The sequence below is a fragment of the Apteryx mantelli genome, chromosome 16 (assembly GCF_036417845.1).
Source record: "Apteryx mantelli isolate bAptMan1 chromosome 16, bAptMan1.hap1, whole genome shotgun sequence".
Lineage (NCBI taxonomy): Eukaryota > Metazoa > Chordata > Aves > Apterygiformes > Apterygidae > Apteryx > Apteryx mantelli.
In genome coordinates this window covers 19,773,156-19,791,331 of record NC_089993.1, presented here as the reverse complement: position 1 = coordinate 19,791,331, position 18,176 = coordinate 19,773,156, and the positions used below count along the sequence as shown (strand labels likewise).

The window sequence follows — 18,176 nt, the reverse complement described above, 5'->3', positions numbered from 1 at the left end:
CAGAACGGCCAAATCCGAGCAGCAGCCCACTATTGTACAGTAACGGCGAGCAAACCCTCCGGCCCGGGGCGGCTGCTGGCGGAGCTCACCTCCGCGGCCACCGAACAGGGATGCAGCAGCCTCGCGGGACCGAGCGGGGCAGGAGTCTCGAGGTGTTTAACCTTCCCGATCCCCGTTTCTGACACACGCTCACACCGATGCCTTAAACCGTACATAACGCGGGGAGGTGCCAGGCTCCACGTTTGTCTCCCTGCTTATATCTGCTTTACTGATGGAAAGATGTGCTGGTAGAAGGTCACATCTCCACACTTAACTACTTCTTGCCAAAAAAAAAAAATCTGATGTGAGATTTGAGGAGCCATGGATGCTAAGCAGAGCTGACCCTCGGGAGCATCAGCAAAGAAATCATCACCGTCATGTCGACAGTCAAAAGCGTCGGCCTCTGCAAGCCAAGCCTCAGCTCGATGCAAAGCAAGCTCCCGCAGCAGCGCAGCCCCGGCATCACTCTGGAAACCAGACTGGGAGCGCTACAGCCAAGGCGCTGCAGGAAAACCACGCGCAGGGAGACCCGAAGGTGCCCTGGCATCCTGCGCTGTCGTGATTCACCCACTGAGGCCGATTACAGGGGGCTCAACAGGATTCACATTGACTAAGGTTCCTCCCCAAAATCTACTTAAAATCATATTCACTTACTTCTATCCTTTTACATTTTTTTTTATAGTTATTAAGTTTTATCAATGCAACTACACTTGCATATGCAAGTGTTGATGAAAATCAAATTCTTGCATTTCTGAACAAGTGCTCTCACTACGTTTCCTGAACACTTACCTAATGAAGAAACAGAAACTGTATTTTATGGTCTACCTGTCCAGTCACTAATGGCCTTCGGGATCCACCCTAAAGCAAGATGATGCTGGCAGCTCATCAGCCTGCGACTGCTCCCCAGCACACAAGGCGCCGGGCCGGGATTCTGACTCCCCCAGCACGGTTTTCACCTACAACAGGTAACTACACAGCACATATAAACTCGACAAAGTTGTCATCTACTTTCAAATCTCTTGTAAAAAAAGGAAAGGGAATAACATTTGCTGAATAAAGTATTAGCTACAAATTATTTTTCTCGGTGCTGATAAAAGGGGAGCTCGCAGGCAGTACTGCTGTCTCAAATCAAACCAAACAGAAACTCGTCCACCTAAGAGGCGAAGTGCACGGCCGCGGTTAGTGTTGCACCGTCGCTGGAACCAGCAGCTCCCCAGCAGCACGGACGGAGCACGAATCCCAACACACAGCTGTGACTTGGCCTCAAAAAGCCTCGAGGTGCAGGGGAGACGCCGCTCCACCAGCCAGGGAAGCTCAGCTGCTCCTCCGGCATGTCCCGTCGCCGGAGATCGGGTGGTTATGGAAACCTGCCGTCGGGCTAAAGGGCTGCCAGACCCCCGAGCTGGCCGTGCGGAGCATCTCCCACGGCTCCACAAATCAGAGCGGCAGAGAGCTCCGAGCAAAACGACGAAAACTTCAAGCCACAGAGTACTTCTGAGGCAAATCGGCAGCATAAAAGTCTGTTTGTATCACTTATTTCCTAATAAGCTGCTCGCTCGCACAAAGGGACCGCTCTTCTGTTGCCTCTGCGTGTTCCTAAAACATCCGTCTTTACATCCTGCACTAATGGGTTATTAGGAACATCAAACATATAGATTGAATCACATAATTACGCCTTTTAAAAAGTCAGCAATATTTGAGCTCAGCCCAGCGCTTGCTGCCAATCAAACTGCAGAAGCAAAGGATGAATGTATTCCTCGCTTCTGGAATTGTGGCAAAGGAAGTATTTTACTTCTCTTATGCTGCATCTTTCCTAAGAAAGCCCAACTCGATCCCAAGAAAGGCATGCACGATAAAGCAAGATCTGACCACAAATACTTTTTCAAGGACTTTCGCAGAAAGGCCTTGCATATAATTCACTAATTCGAAATTTATTTGCTACCCTCACAGGAAAGGACTAAACCTGAACTTCCAGAGGCCACGTGCCAGAGAGATCAATCCTTGCATGCCGTTCCGGGCCTGGCACCCATTCAGCAGCACGCAGGGACGGCATCCTGCTCCTTCGAACACGGGCAGGCCAAGCCTCAGCGCTCTCCCAGGGAAGGGGGATCGGAGCCGCTCGCGGCTCGCTGCGAGCCGCCCTCCTCGTGCACGCGTGCGCCGTGTGATGGGACGTGTGGACCACGAAGCCTTCCGTGGCACGTTTCAGACCCCATCCGCTCCCGAGGCAGAAGAGCTCAAACTTTTCCTCTTTGTTTCCCCTCAAACACGGCACTGTTCCGAGATGTGAACAACTTGCATGACTGATATTTTAGATGTGGATAAAACTGCATATTTCCTAGGACTGCTCGGAGGACTAGTTAGGAAGGAGCAAGACTGTTTTATACTAATATTGATCCGGAATACTACACTCACACACTTTGGAGCAAAACACACGGTTAAGATCAGCCGAGGAGAGAGCAAGGCTGGGCTGGGGATGCTGTTGAACAGCCGGGCAACATCCACCTGCTACATGGGAAGACACAAGAGGAGAACCAGTGGCAGAGCAAGAGAGCGGACATGCTACATCTGTGAGGTCCACAAGCTGCTTAGATGTCTTCCACCGGTTCTGTAGGTTTCTTTTGTATGCTTTATGTGCTAAAAAGTATAAACATATATCACTGCTCCAACAGTTCTTAACCGGGAGGTTGCAAGGAAGCCTGAGGGGTGAAAGGATATGGGAAGCTTTTGAGAGGATGGTTAATATACTCCAGTGGGGGCAATGACAACAAGTACGCAAACTCAGGGTTAGGGAATTTGGTCCCTTAGGTCCAGCCTCCCCTTCTTTAGAGGCAGGTTTATTTTGTATCCAACAAACATTGACCTTGATCTTCAGTTCCTTCATGGGTTAATACAAAAGGGACAGCAAACATCAGCGCTTATGTTGGTGCAAATTCTAAGCATTTACATGCAAATGTGAAGGCTTGAAATGTAGATGGTGAAGTTGCTAGAGCCCTGCAGGGAAAAGGTACCCAAATGCAACACACTGGAGGGGGGGGGGGGAGAGCTGAAGAGTGACAGTCACACCCTCATACTGGGCATGATATAGGAACCAACCTCAGAAAAAAGAAAAGCCATGGAACTTGGTCTTCATAAAATTCGACAAAAACAGTCACAGTAAACAACTGATCTTGACATTCTGAAGGCAGATCATCTTTGGGAGAAGAGAGGAGCTGCTGTCCTGGACAAGAGAGCAAAACCCAGAATGGAAACTCCCAGGGCTGACCACACTGTTTCAAACCTCTGGGATGACAAGCTAAATTCTCTAACTCAGCATACACCCTTTGCTCCTCACTTGAGTCTCAGAGGCAAAAGTTGCAAAACTCAGAGTTAGGATTTAAGAGACCACGTGGAAGTGACCACACTTCCACCAGAAGAGACACTTCTAAAGCAGCAGGTACATGCATGTGATGCTGGGCAATGAGACGGCTGCAGACATGGGCAGGCAACTCTACTGAGATGCCCACCCCTCCTTCCCTGGCACCAAGGTGGGCATGGCAGCCGCAGCAGAGCACTGCCCAGAGAAAAGAGAGAAAAGAGGCTTTATTGGGAGCCATCACATTGCAAAAGAAAGGCAAGCTTGCCTATTTAAGGCAAGTTTTAAAACTGCATATGGCATTGCTTAGCTCACATGCAGCACAAGGTGAGAAACGCAGAGCTGACCTGAGGGAATGCCATTCGCTTGGAAGATGGCATTTTACAAGGGAAACGTTACCCTAACCAGCTAGAAGGATCTCTGGAGATCTGTGGAGGAAAGTCTAACTTTCCTTCTGTGTAACATATAATCACTGCCAATCCCACCCATGGGAAACCTTTCCTCATTCCACATTTGTGCACATGTTTCAGCTCCTGCCCAGATTAGTGGAGAAATCAGAGACTGCCTTTGAACAGGTGCACCTGTGCTCTAGGAGGATACTTTGGTTTCACGCATTAAACTTGCTTCCCAGTGCCTGCAAGCGTCATTACCCCAGCCTAGAAGGAAACGTACACGTGTTCGGGCCACAAAACATTAAAGATATCATCAATCACTGATTTCCACTTGCTTGGAGCAGATCCCCCTCTAATGACCTTTCCACGTTTTACTCTACCATGCCTGTTACTTATATATCAGCAACCAAGACAGACAAAGGACTCGAGGGGCGGCATCTCTTTTGCAGCGAGCTCTCTCCAAAATAACTTGAGTTATTACCCTCTAGATAAAACTGAGAAGTAGTGCAGAGATAACAATAACAGAGCTCTTTCATGAGCATGGTTTTGCTTTATATCAAACTTGTCCCATAATTTAGAATATATATTACAATTAACAGGAACGGAGCAAAGCGCAGATGCAAACTCCATTCTAAAAGAAAAGCTGGATACAAACTTGGTGATTATGTAACTTGTTAAGAAAAATAGATGGATTTCTCTACACTTTGTGTCATGGACTGTCAGTCTCTTTTATAATCAACATCACGTCGGAGAAGAAGCGTTGCAGAAGCTGAGAAGCATCAAGACTGCAGAAGCCAGTCTCCATCTCCTGGGAACAGAAACTTCAGAGGGGACAGAGGGGTTACCTTGATATTTTCACCAAGTGTCAGCTGGTGTCAAATGGCCCAAATAACACACCAACAATGAAGTTGCTCCCAGCACTCCCATGCCCCACATGCCCTGCAGTCAAAGTGAAGTGTAACTTGCATCTTGGACTTCACCAAGGATTAACAGGCAGCCTTACGGGATCTAATCTCAGCTCCTCACTAATCACTCCATGGGTCACACAGCTCTAGAGGACCCTGGGACCTCTCATGTCACAGGGCAGCTACATGAGTCCCAAACAACACCATTAAAGGCCAGCTGGCACCATGTTATTGCACTTACAAAACTTTAAGAACTTATATCTTTGTGGACAGCAAAGGTCTTATGAAGAAACCGTGCAGGTCAGCTACTAAAGTAGTTATTGTTCTGTGTAATTATTCTGCGTTTAAAGGAGAGGATAGGAAATTTAATTTGTAATAAAACATGGAGGGGCATTTCTGGCAGGCAGCAAGCCTTCAATTCCGTTTCCTGGAAGATATTCAAAATCCAAATGGACATGTACAACCTGCTCTAGCTGACCCTGCTTGAGCAGTGAGGTTGGATGAGATGATCTGCAGAGGTCCCTTCCAACCATAACTATTCTGTGATTCTGTGAAAATACTTGAAAACTACTATGAAACCCATGCGTCAATTTTGGCTAGTGCGTTAAGCTTTGAGCTCTGCTTTAAAGTACAAATCCTTCCTTAGACGGAGAGCAGTTGCCCTGGGGACTTCGACCTCCTCAGCCCCATCGAGGGAAGTTGTGACTGGGACCTGCTCCAGCCAACTTCTGAAAATCTGAATTTTAACCAAATTAAAATACCGTAATGGGCTTCTTTGTCCAAATGAGAAGCAGGAAAACATCAGGAAAAACAGACACATTCCCACAAAAATTTAATGCTAGTGAAAAACTAATTTCTCATCCAAAAAAGCTTCAATAAAACTTCACTAGCCTAACACAATACCTTTCATATGTGCTGGACACACTGACCTAACTGCACACAGACCAGGATCTGAACATTCGTAATATTCACATGGGCTGCCAATTATGGTCCCCGGGGAGCTCTGCACCCGGTCAGCAGCAGCTCGTGGACCATCTTGTGCAGCACTGCCACTGAGCAGGGAACATCCCTCCGAACCCAGGCCTGCCTCCACGAAGACGGAGGCTTTGGGCAGCGAGCGCCCGCCGTGACGCCAGCCCGGCAGGACCCCGACTGCTGCTCTAGGCACCGATTCTGATGCCGCAGCAGAGCTGATGCTCAGCTTTATGAACTGTCTCACAGTTGACGACAGGCTGTTTTGGGGGATCGTTTTCCTTTATTCCCTCCCGAGTTCATTCGCTGCTCTCCGCTTGGCTATCAAACTTCCCTTCTAATGTCGTTTACCCATAGCCAGCAACAAAGCTCTAGAGCCTCCCCGGCTCAGCGTCCTTCCTATCGGCAGCTTTGCTAGGAACCGTTCTAGCCGTTTTTCCAATAGCGCTTTCCCATCTATCCGGGGAAAAGATCCCATGGAACAGACTGCATGAGACTGAAATCGTTTTTCATTTACCCACCAAACCAGACTATCTTGTTTGCCATGAAGGTCCTGACCCTGTTTGCTCAGCCCTGCACGGAGACCTTTACATTAGCTCCATGTCCCCCTCCGATCTCGGGAGCACCAGACGACCCTCTTCTCTACCCAAGTCAGCTTTCCTAAGAGACTGGGCTTCTGCTATCTAAAGTAAAGTGGAAATTACAAATGCATTGGGTCGCCTCAACCCTAGGATATGGTGACATTCAGAGCTGCGTATGAAGGTTGGTTTAGTTGCTCTCTGACACCTGCCCTTTTTTTAAATTTTATTTCTGCTCTATATTAAGAGATTGATATCTAAAAATGAAGCTCATCCTATATGCTCAGAACCCACATCAGAACAGCACCATTCACATGGACTCCAACTGAAAGGCTTATGGCATTTTAAAAGCATTACAAATGTGACTTAGTCCTATAAACCCTTACTGAACATTTTCAACAGGCAGTTGCATTAAAATCTATGGGATTATCCACACATGCAGACATTTTATAGTCATAGAAAACTGTGCTGGAATAGACCTTAAGAAGTCATTTAATCCATCTCTACTGCCCCACAGCAGGACTAGATCTATTTAATTAATCATAAGTGAGAATTACAGGAACCAATCCCTCCAGCTTTAGGAAACATTTTACCAGTGCAAAATTTGGCAATGCTGCACAGTAGACATGGCCAAAAAAAAAAAAAAAAAAAAAAAAAATAGCATCAAATAGTGGGTTTTGAAACACCAGTTGTGTGATGCATAGAAAAGAGGCATTTTTTCTGCTCTTTGAAGGTGAATTTCCTGAACAGCCATCAGCCAGATAGCCTCGTTTGGGTGCAGCAAACATGCAACATGATTTTCCAAGGATATCCAAAGCAATTCCACGTTCTCTGCTAACAAAGTTGCCTTGAAAATAGGTAACAGTAAGGTTAAGACCCCAAATGTTTTCCTTATTCTTTCATTTATTTATTAATGTTTAAGGTGAGAAGAAGAATTAAGAGCTTATTGAGCTTGATTACAGATTCCAGCCTCTCAAGAGCTGGGACGAGAGAAAGGTTTTAGAGAAAGTCGACACAGGAATATCCACCCCACCTGCCTTCAGTCTTTAAAAAAGAAGATCCTTGACTTAAGATGATCCTTGACTTAAGATGATCCTTGACTTAAGATGATCCTTGACTTAAGATGATCCTTGACTTAACATTTTGGATATTTTGAAAGGCCCAAAATCCTGATGCAGATCACAGGATAGCACCCTGCCACATCTTTATTTTAACAAAGATCTGTCACTTCCTGATGGATGCTTTCATAAGCTACTTGGGAATTTCCATCAGCACTTGGACAGGAATGCAGCGACTGTTTGCTTTGAACGCACGGAGCGGAGAATGACATTTCAGTAAAGCACACACAAAGCAAAAATAACTCAGTGCAAAGCTGCAGGTTCCTGGGAATTACCCATTGGATTCCCAACTACCTTATCAAAAAGCCACAATGCCCAAGTCTTAAACTTCACTTTAATTCCTTTTAAAGAGCCAATCACAAGTGCAGCACCAACATGTCAACGCACATATTCTTACCCCTGTGTTTGTCCTCCTTAAAAATAAACAGCAATAAAAAGACATTGAAAGACTATGAAACAGAAACATCAAGCACTTCCTGATGCATTCTCCTTCCTTTTGAACTAGAAAAAATCCTAAACTAGAAGATTCCAACACATTGTACCAGCGATGGGTTTTCTGCTACGACGAAGCACTTGAAATAAATCTTGCCCCTAACGCTTTGGGACACTCCTTTTGCTGCCACCACCAAAGAGCAAAAATGGAAAGTTGCACTTACCGCTCCAAGCATAATTCTGAAAATCAGCCACCGAAAGCCCCAGATGACGATGGTGGAAGGCGGAGTGTGACTGGGCAGTCGGGAGAGGGTCCAGAGCGGGCAAAGGAATATCCCCAGGAACCCTGTTTCCAGCAGCTGTGATTCCCATCCTGTAGGGCCAACATGCAAGAAACAAATAAATATATATATTTATTGTAGAAATCTTAGAAACTATCTTTTCACAAGTTTTAAATACACAAGAAGAATTTTTTCTGTTTTATTTAACTTGAGGCAAATTAGCTATAATACACGTATCACACTAAGCTACACAAAATTAAAACAATTTACAAGACAGTGTCAACTTCAGTAAAATACATCACTGTACACCTGTAAATGTATTTCCCACTATTAGTATCTTTAATATCTAAGACCATATTATCTCAGTTTATCCATCGATGACACGACAAGTACGTTTGGTGAATTTGGCTGCACTGTTTTTCTCCAAGTGCGATCTGTCACATTTCTTTGCTGTTTACATGGTTATTTTATGCAGCATGAAAAAAGAGGAAAAAAATGTACTTTTATGAAGCAAAGGAAAAATACAACTTTCAGCACCCTGGGAACTGGCAAGATGACCCAGGGACACAACTAATTAGTGCCACTATTGATCGCTTTAGATTATGGATTGAGTGAGCCACTGAAAACATAAATCCACAAAGCAACTTCATTAGGAGGGAAGAAGAGAACCTCACACCACGACAACTGCATCAGCCAACATCTAAGGAGGCCTGTTACCGCCCGCGAACTGCCATCTGCACAACCAGCTTCGCAAGAAACGAGTCTTTCCAAGTAACCTTAGAACTTCAGTCCTGTACCGCGTGCCCCTAATGCGGCTCTGTGCAGACCAACACGTATTTTTTAGCGACTTGCTGGTTGCAGCGTGGAGCACCACCTCCTCAAAGCGGCAAAAGGCTTCTCCGCGCCGTCGTGCCGAGGCGCTTGCAACACCAGCGCGGCAGCTTGGAGCATGCCGACACCTTTTCCTCTCTCTTTGACAGAGAAGGCAGCCATCCTCCTACTGAGAAAGGCGGTACCTCACATGAACTCTGGCATTTTAAGTTGTTCTGCATGGATTCATCAATGCAGCCACCTGTAACACAACTGGTGGCACACAATCTTTTTTACCTGAAAAACTGGAGAAAGCGGAAAACTAGCGAGCATGTGCAAACCATCACTGTAAACCTGGCTGGAAATCTACTTTCACATTGCACACCGCTGTCCAAAGCTGGCAGTGTCCGAGAAACGTGCGTGGAGGATTTTCGTTGTGAACCTGCTAGGCCCCAGAGGCGAACGAGCCAGGTCTTTGCTGGCCTGTGCGGCCCATTTCCAGCGACATCGCTGGAGTCGCGCCAGGTGGAGGAAAGGGCAGGCTTCTGTCTTCAAGAGAGGATGATTAAAATCACATTAAGTCTTATTCATCATCAGCTTCAACGTGCAACCAGAAGCTCTGAATCTTTAATCACAAAGAAAAATCATAATGAAAAGAAGTCCAAATCATCCATCAAGCTTGCTTTCCACACTACTGGATTTGGTGTAATTACTCTAGATTTAATACCAGTATAGTGGAGATCAAAACACAGGCTTATAACCACATGATAAACCTGTTACCTGAGATACTATAACACTTTGGAGAAGACTGGCTATAACCTACTTCATGCAAATCAGACTTTGCATTTTATTTTCCCAGCAAAGCATACAGCACAAATATTGAAATGCTCATTCAGAAGGAGCCAGAACACAGCAGTTATGTTTGGACAGGTGAAGTCAGACCTCCACCACATTGTTAAGAAACAACATAGTGATGCCAAAAACTAATTAAAGCTCCCTGCACCAACTTTATCCTACCTCTAGGTTTTTATATATATATATATATTAATTTTTAAATATTTCCATGTGAAACAATTGCCCTTTGAAGCCATGGCGAAGGGCTAAGTCAGAGCAATTCTGAAACTTCACCAAGTTGGCTGGAGCCATCTGAGACCTTGCTCTTTCCACCTGTCTGCTACCACCACCGTAGCTGGGACTTGCTCGGGGACCAGGAGAGCATCCTTGCTCATTACGGATACACGCGGCTCTCGTGGCCAAGCATTGCCGAAACCGCCCTGCACTCGCTGTGCCTGCACACGTCGCATCCGACTTGGCAAACCTGGCTACAGTACTGCAAGAAATAAAAGTTCAAAGACCCGAAACGCAGCTTGTTTCGCAGCGACTGGAGGTGGCACACACCTACATGCCAGAAAGCAGGTAACGCCGCGGATCGCTCGCAGCCGTGCACTTTCCCAAGGGCCCTTCAGGCACTTTCCTAGCTGTAAAGCAGCAGAGGCGAAGCTTGGTCCGTAATCATCACCTTCCCTTCAGCTCTGCTTAAACAGGTAGGAAAAACACCTCTTTGGAGCTGGAAGGAATTCATAGCTCTACGCGAGACACCTGACTGCACATCAGGTCTAGATTATCAAAACTCATGATTTGGCTTGTTGTCACACAAGCATAAATATGTTGAATTCACTTTAGAATATTTTTAGCTGCAGTAATGGAACCTCTTCTTTTTCTTAATACGAACGAGGTCCCTTAAATCAAAACGTAACGATTTTTAAAAAAGAGATTATTGTACTTTGAATAGCTATTAAAAAAAAATCCCCATTCTTCCTCCATATATCCTGTGGTTTCTAGAACAGATCCTCCAACTGCCAAAATTAGCGCCTCTGAGAAGAGAAGCGAAGTATATTGTTATACAAGCAGCTGCACCAGAACAGCAATGGCCAATACAAAATGTGAAAGGTTAATTGTTACTAAACCCAGCCACGAGCAGCAGTTACGGGGCTAACTGGCACCAAAACGGTAGTATATCTCGCGCGTTGCTGCCGGCACAAGAATCCCACTGTTATCGGCGTTTTCATATGTTAATCGCTGTGTTCCCCTGCAGACGCATCCTATGCGCGCTGGGTCGCTGAGCAGGAAGGCGCGAGCCTCCGCGTCTCCGACCGCCCTGCAGGGCCGTACGCTCGCCCTTTCCCGCGGCGAGCGGCGTCGCCTCTCGCCCGGCAGGACGCGGCGGCAGGTTTTATTTTATTTTGAAAGCCAAGCTCCCAGGGAGGTGCTGGTGCACGTGGGGGGAAAGCGCGCTAAAGCGATCCAGGCGGCGCGTTTCTCGTGCGTGGGATGTGTCGTACAAGCACGCTGCCCGTGCACGTGGATGCACGCATGCACGGGAAGCCGCAGCAGCCCCAGTACACATCCGAGTCCGGCCCATACCTGCATCCCTTGCTCCAGCAGCCGCGCAGCCACCGGCCGGGGCTGGCTCGCGGAGGAGCAAACGCCGCTCCCCAGCTGTTGGGAGAAACCTCTTAAATTACCCACTGCCGACACCGGGCGCTGGCAGCGGGCGCAGCTAAGCCGGCCCCGAGCGGGGTTTAACTGCAAGTGCAGCCAAGGACAAACTAGGGTCAGCACTGTTTCAGGAGTCTCCCTTTTTTTCGAACCTCCTCGGCTCGCAGCTCATTCCCGCTCCGACTGATCAGCACCGGCTGGCAGCAGTGGGTGGATTTGCCAGCGCAGACGAAGTGCGAGCGTTGTGCTGAACTTGCCCCGATCTGGTAGCAAGGTCGGCAGCAGCAGAGCAGAGTCGAGCTCCTGCTAAGGGGAATAAGTTTAAGATGCAGAAATGCACGAAGAGCCTCCGATTTATTAACAGCCCTCTTCCCGAAGAGCCGCAGCTGGTAACGTGGTCACACGGATCGGCCTTCTGTACCGGCACACACCGCCCCGACAGGCGTGTACGCCGTCCTGGGCAGCTCCTCGCGCCGGCGGGTCGCGGCACTGTGCAGCCCCGGTTCCTCCTCTTCCCCCTACCAAACACCAAAACTCTCCCCTTCCTGGTTTGACTTGCACTTCTATCCCCCATTTTTTACTTCTGGTGGAAATTCTGCAGCTTCCCCAGTTTCGCTGCTGCCTCTGGATATTACATTTTCCCCTTTCCCATCTTACTTTGCACTTCATTTCTCCCAGTGCTGCTCACCTGGAAACCGAGCTGGTCGTGGCCTCTTCTCACATTAGCCTTCCCCGTGTCAGCAGCCCCACTTCCCTTGTCCACGGTCTTCCCAAACTCCTGTCCCACTTGCTTACCCCACTTTCACCTTCTCTCCCAAAGTCAGTCACCTATTTCTGTTTGCATTTTGGCTTAAAACTACAGGTTGGTCTAAGCCTTAAGCTCAGGTGAAAGATCAGACATAGGTGTGAACTGTTTTTAACACGGGCTCATCCCTGCCTGTAACTTGTCTTTCCTCTTCCAGGCAGAATCACGCGCTAATGAAGCATGTTTTGATGCCACTCCACCTGCAATAAAAGCACTTGGTATGGCAGGATTACCGGAGATGCTAAGTGCATCGTCTTTTCTTCTAAAAATTACAGCTAAATCATGAAGGCTTTGGCAGTAGTGAGCATGCTGTTCAACACCACAACTGTATCTACGGCAGAGGGGAAAAGGGGGGCAGCTCTGCTCCATCTTGGATTCACTTTACAGTAAATTGATATCAGAAAGCGAGATTATAAGATCCATCAGCAGAAACCTTGCATTTCTCCTAACTGCTGCCTTATGAGCAGTTGTTCACATCCACCCCTTAAAAGCCTCCTCGGACTCGAGCATCCCTCGCAGTCCTGGCAAGGCACAGAGGCGGCAGCCACCTGGCTGCTGCACATTGCTGAGCCGGAGCTTCGCCACCTTCTAATGCCGCTTCTGAGGCTCGCAAAGCCCGAGGGCACGGCGGCACCTGCACGAAACCAGCTGAGCCTGCAAGCCCCAGCGGGGAATGCAGCAGGAGCAACAGTTCCTTACCTGCTCCTTGGTGCTTTCCAACAGCATCCTTCTCCCGACCTCACCCTCCTGCTTTTGCTGCCCCATGATCCTCATTAGGGAGATGCACTCGTTACTGCCAGGGGGACCGGAGGCAGCGCCAGGCACCAGAGCATCCGCCACCACCACTGCACATCAGGGGAACCGCATATCAGACCCTCCGACACGCTGCGGAAAATCCCAGCCTCGGCATTTCTCAGGATGCTTCTAGCACGGCAAAAGCACCGACATGGAGGAGGCCATCCCACCGCCCCGGCCAGGCCCAGGGAGAGTCGAGCAACCCCCGCCGTGCAGAGGGAACGGCACGCGATGGGCGTTGCGGCACGCGATGGGCACCCCGTGCTTTCAATGGCACCTCCAGGGCACCAGAAGAGAAACCGAGGAGCTCGCAGCAGCTCGCAAACCCAGACACCCGGTGCCCCTTAGGGAGCGAAGACGACTGCTGGCCGTTAGTGTTGCTAATTCACCGTGCGTAGCGACGCTTCCCAATCCTAGTATTTTAGGAACGAAATCCAGACCTGTACGAACCAACGGGGTTTGTTTTTTTTTTTTTTTTTTACAAATGGCAGCGGACACCACTAATCCCGCGGCGCTTCGGGACGGCGGGGGGAGCTCGCAGGCGAAACGCGGGCCCTCAAGCCGCGAGCCACGGCGTCCTCGCGGGCGCCTTTTCCAAGCGGGGGCCGCCACCGCGGGCGCACCGCGGCCCCCGCCGCCCCCGGCGCACACTGATACTGCTGGGAACGCCGGGGTCACGTTGCTGACCCACCTGCTCCCGCTGCCGGCAGTTGGATCTCGTCGGGTTTCAGCAGCTGCGGGCCGGCACAATGAGCGCCATTGTCAGCGCCCCGCGCCGCCGCACAGGCGTCCGCGAGTTTTTTTTCTTATTTCCACCCCCCCCCCAAAAAAATGAAATAAAATAAACTGCCAATGGTGGCTGCGCTTGCCCCACGTGCGTCTCAAATGTTTGCTACGTGCTCCCAACTCGGTGCAGCAAAATACGGAGTTTGGCGTTTTCTGAAATCGCCGCCGGGGAGAGGGGGAGGGCGGCAGGGCGCCGGCAAGCGGCAGAGAGGATGTGCCGAGGGGGCAGGGGACGAAGGCGAGCGGAAAACGGGCCAGGGAAAACGCAGAAAAGCTTTCCCGTTTTCCTTTTTAAGCTTTTCCCGTGATTTGCTGCTTCAAATTTAGATAAAGCCCTTCCTCCAAAAGTTTAAACTTGCTGCTAGGAATTGGAGCTGACATGAACTGATCTCCAGAGCCAAAAGCCATTTGCTGCCTGAACCGGGAACCGCGAGCGCCGGCACGGTGCAGCACTCACCGGCGCTCCGCGGAAGCACCGCACGCTTTGGCAGGAACAGCCGATACACTGCAGAAAACATTACTGGTACTTAACATATAAAAAAAGTCAATTTGGTACAAACATTCTCCAAAAGAGTCCAAAGCAGCACCGTTATGGCTCCCTATAGGCAGTATTATTTCTAAGGGGATATAGATTATACAGCATTATATCATTAAGGTTTCCAATTTTCTTCTTTGTTATTTACTGTCAAATACCTGATGGAAAAAACAGCAGAGTTATCGGAGCTCATCCACGGCTGCAGAGCCAAGCCCCGACGCCACCTTTCTATGCAGCCCCAGACGCTGCCCCTTTGGCTTCCCGGGGTCCCACCGCAACCTGCTATTTACATGGACAACAGCAGAGAAGGCCAGGAAGCCTTCAAAGCTAAATACAAAGCAGCCAGGTCCAAAGAGAAGGATATTTCTTATTTTCAGTTAACCTATTTTTCCCCAGAAAATCCTTTGGTCGAAATCAAAAAACCCCTCACCTAGCTATAACAACATAAATAGCTCAGAGAATTTATTCTTACTAGTTCCCATTTTGTCCTAAAATATGGGATAAGGTGCAGCGGCAAACCAGCTCTCCCTGTATATTCAGACGTACACGCACAAAGCGTACAGAGGGCACGTTTGCACGGCACAGACAAATGCTCCGACAGCGTGCGCACGTTTTACAGCTTTCTCTTTTGCAGCCAGCGCGCAGAGGAGCCGCGGAGCCGCTAGCGCAGCTGTCTTCCTATGAATATTGTGTGTCACGCTCGCCGGCAGCCAAAGCAAGGAAGATACCCAATACGGACATGTTTATCATGGAATTAGATTAACTGCTACTGAGCCTCTCCTCTCCACCTCCCTGAAATTTAGTATGATATAATATAAACTACAGAGCTGAAACGCCTTTCAAAAAACACGATGTGCTGGGCTAATGATTATATTGTGAATAAGGACTTCGGCCTGCAGACACTCGCTGCAACCACCTCCGGCAGCTTCACCGCAATAAATGGACTCACGCCTGGCAGGAGCGGCAAGCGGAGCCGCGGAGCGCTTGCCTGCCGGCGCGTGCCCCCGGCCAAGGCGCTGGCTGCGTCCCCCCCCCCGGGACGCCCAGCAAACTGCTTCCTCGCTTACAGCAATATGAACCAAATTAGGAACATGCAGAACTTTACTGACATAAATACTCCTCATGTAAGTGCATCTTGTCTTAAAGGAGGACCGTCAGGGCAAACGTGGCCCTCTCTTCCAACAGCGAAAGGGAAACCTCAAGAAACGCTGGAAGATAAGTGTTTCTACTTTTTCCTTGCTTTTTTTTTTCTTTAAACAAAATACTGCATAAATCACTACAGCTTTCATCACCCACAGTAAAAGCTTCCTAAAGGGAAGCAGAGGTCCCATCTATCCTAGCAAAGAGCTGCATCTTTTTCAAGTGTGTTACTAACCCGTTCTCCAGTAAGTTAAAATCCTGCGCCTGTCAGCTAACTACAAAGTCCTTCATCTTCAGCGTGAATTACTGGCCACGCTAACATCCATGGCAAAATCACCACCAGCTTCAGCCGGGTTTGGCTTTCAGGCAAAGGTTTCACATGTCTTAGCTGCCACCTGTTGAAATGTGCTTTTTCCTCCCCTCTCTGCTGAAGACAAGAGCAAAGGGATGCTGTCGTGGGGTGGGCTCACCAACCAGCCCCAAAGCAGGGAAGACCAACGCGGTGCAGAAGATGACTGTGAAAGTCCGACAGGAGAGGACCTGTTGGAGCTGTTGGGCCATTTCAGGCATAAAGGTGGCAACAGCTGGATCTAACCAACTCCAACGGGATGGAAGAAGGAAAGCTCTGAGAAGCAGAGCATGTTCAGCGACTCGCTTTAACCCAGTGTGCAGAAGTTTGCAGTCGTAACCAGGTGGGCGATCTGAACCCCAGAGGCGCTGGGCTCTCCACAAGGCATTGCCAGCAGTGGCATTGCCCCCTTTTTTGTCTTCCTCGCAGTCTTTTTTCCCTTTTTCAGAAAGGCAACAAATCTATCGAAGGGATAAAGACTCACTCACCTCCTCCTCTGGCTTTCCAAATATCACTAAAAAGCAGAGGCACAAAGAACACATACGAGACACGTTCAAGTTTGTGTCAAGTTTAAAAGGTTTCCCAGGGCTCCCTATGGAAAAGATTTCTGGCAATTCCTAATAGAAATACCAGATCTCTATGCAGTTACATAATCATTCTATAAACATGAAAAACCTGTTAAAAATGTCACAGAGCAGTTCTGAATCTGCTCCATCAGCAGGCAAAGCATGCATGCAAGGCTGAACTCCAGAGCACTTTGGGTCTTCCAATTACCCAAGGAAAGTTAAGTCCTGGGCATTAACATCGTGCACAGATTCACTCACAGGCAGCATCCCAAATCATAGCTTGCAACTCAGAGAGCTCTGAGAAACCAACTCATTACTAAGACACTGTTTTTCTTTGAAATTCATGGAAATCCCTTGCACAGGCAGCGTGCCTGTTGTATCTTTGCTCCACAGTGTATGGCCACCCACAGCTTTAACTGCGGCTCTGTCCGGGAAGGTCAACCTTCCACCTCTACACCATGCTCTGCACCTCCGCTCTGCTGCAACGGGAGAGAGGAGGTGCCCTTCAGCCCTGTGACTGACTCCTGACAACTTTCAAATGCCTTAAGTACAGGAAAGACCTCTTTTCACCTCATGTATGGCAACAAGCTTCAACTTTAGGACCTGAGAATACTGCAGAGCAACAAGAATGCTTCATTAAGTCACAAAAAAAAACCCCAAGGCTTTCATATTCTAGCACCTAAATGCAAAGAGTGCTGACCCTAACCCTAGAAGGGCATCTTAACTTGGACGGAGAAACAAGGAGAGATGATTTAAAAAAAGAAAGAAAAAGAAGGAAAAGAAAAAGTCAGTCCACTCCAGTTCTGAGGAAAAGACAACGAAGAAAGAAAATGATTAATGACTTCTCAGCTCTGTCGTGCCTTTCACTGAAGGATCTCAGAACAAAGAGGTCCGTCTCTCAAGCCTTCTGCCCACAGGGTCTTAGGTCTTTCCAGAGATATGAAAACTGACGGCAGAGAGCTTCAGGCCAGAGTCCCCGGTGCCGCCCCGTCCGCAGCTGGAGCACTGCTGCTGCGGACACCAACACGCCCTGAACTAGCTTCCCACAGTCAAAACTCTGCTGCACCAATTTTCTCAAGTACCACTTAAATTAAATGTTTCAAATTTCTCATTTGCTAAAGAGGTAACAGACTAGTGATACTTAACAGTTCTGCAGCCAACAGAATAGTTCTTGATGTTGTTGAAAAATTTGGAAAGATGTTATCAATAACTTTTGTTCTTAAAGTATAAACCACCCAGAAAAAAAAAATTTAGCATAAAAACTTTTAAAAGCTTCCAAGTGCTCTCCAGGGTAGTCATTAGAAACTACTTAGGTAACAGGAGGGCGATAACAGTGAGTTAATGCAGCGTTAAATTAGCCCTCCTTCCATGCAGAACTTTAAGTGACAGAGGAATCAGTTGGGAAGATTTTTATTTTATTTTTTAAATAATGAAGTTAATGGATTTCCTGTTTTTAGCTCTGTGGGCGGCTGTCATTTTGAGGGATCCGTATATACTGTATTTAATTACTCTGTCTTAAAGAAACTAAAATAATTTCATCTGTGTTCATATGAACTCACTGGCATCAGTATCTCTTGAGCGTGGCCGTCAACGCAAGGAGAACATCCAAGCGCTGCTGCTTGGCACTGAGGTGTGTTTTGTTTCTAGAGGCTGCTGTAACCACAGCAGCCACCGCTCACTAATCGGACTCCTCAGCTGCTCAAGCCATCCCTCAAAACCTTCACATGGCCAACAGCCACAGGACCCGTGCTACCAACCTTGGTGAGCTGAAGGGGGTGAGCACCAGGAGTGCTCCAGAGCCAGGAGATGACAGTAGCTT

General features: G+C 48.2%; 1 protein-coding gene across 6 annotated transcripts in view; it reads right to left on the bottom strand.

Moving 5' to 3' along the window:
- Positions 1-18,176, bottom strand: part of LMF1 (lipase maturation factor 1) — a 234,178-nt gene that overhangs the window by 161,356 nt on the left and 54,646 nt on the right. For all 6 annotated transcript variants that reach the window (XR_010885826.1, XR_010885827.1, XM_067306327.1 and 3 more), the window contains exon 3: positions 8,016-8,164. Coding sequence is in view for 4 of the 6 variants with exons in the window: in XM_067306327.1 (XP_067162428.1) it covers positions 8,016-8,164 (149 nt within the window). In the remaining 2 variants the exon portion in view is untranslated. The remainder of the gene's footprint in view (positions 1-8,015; positions 8,165-18,176) is intronic.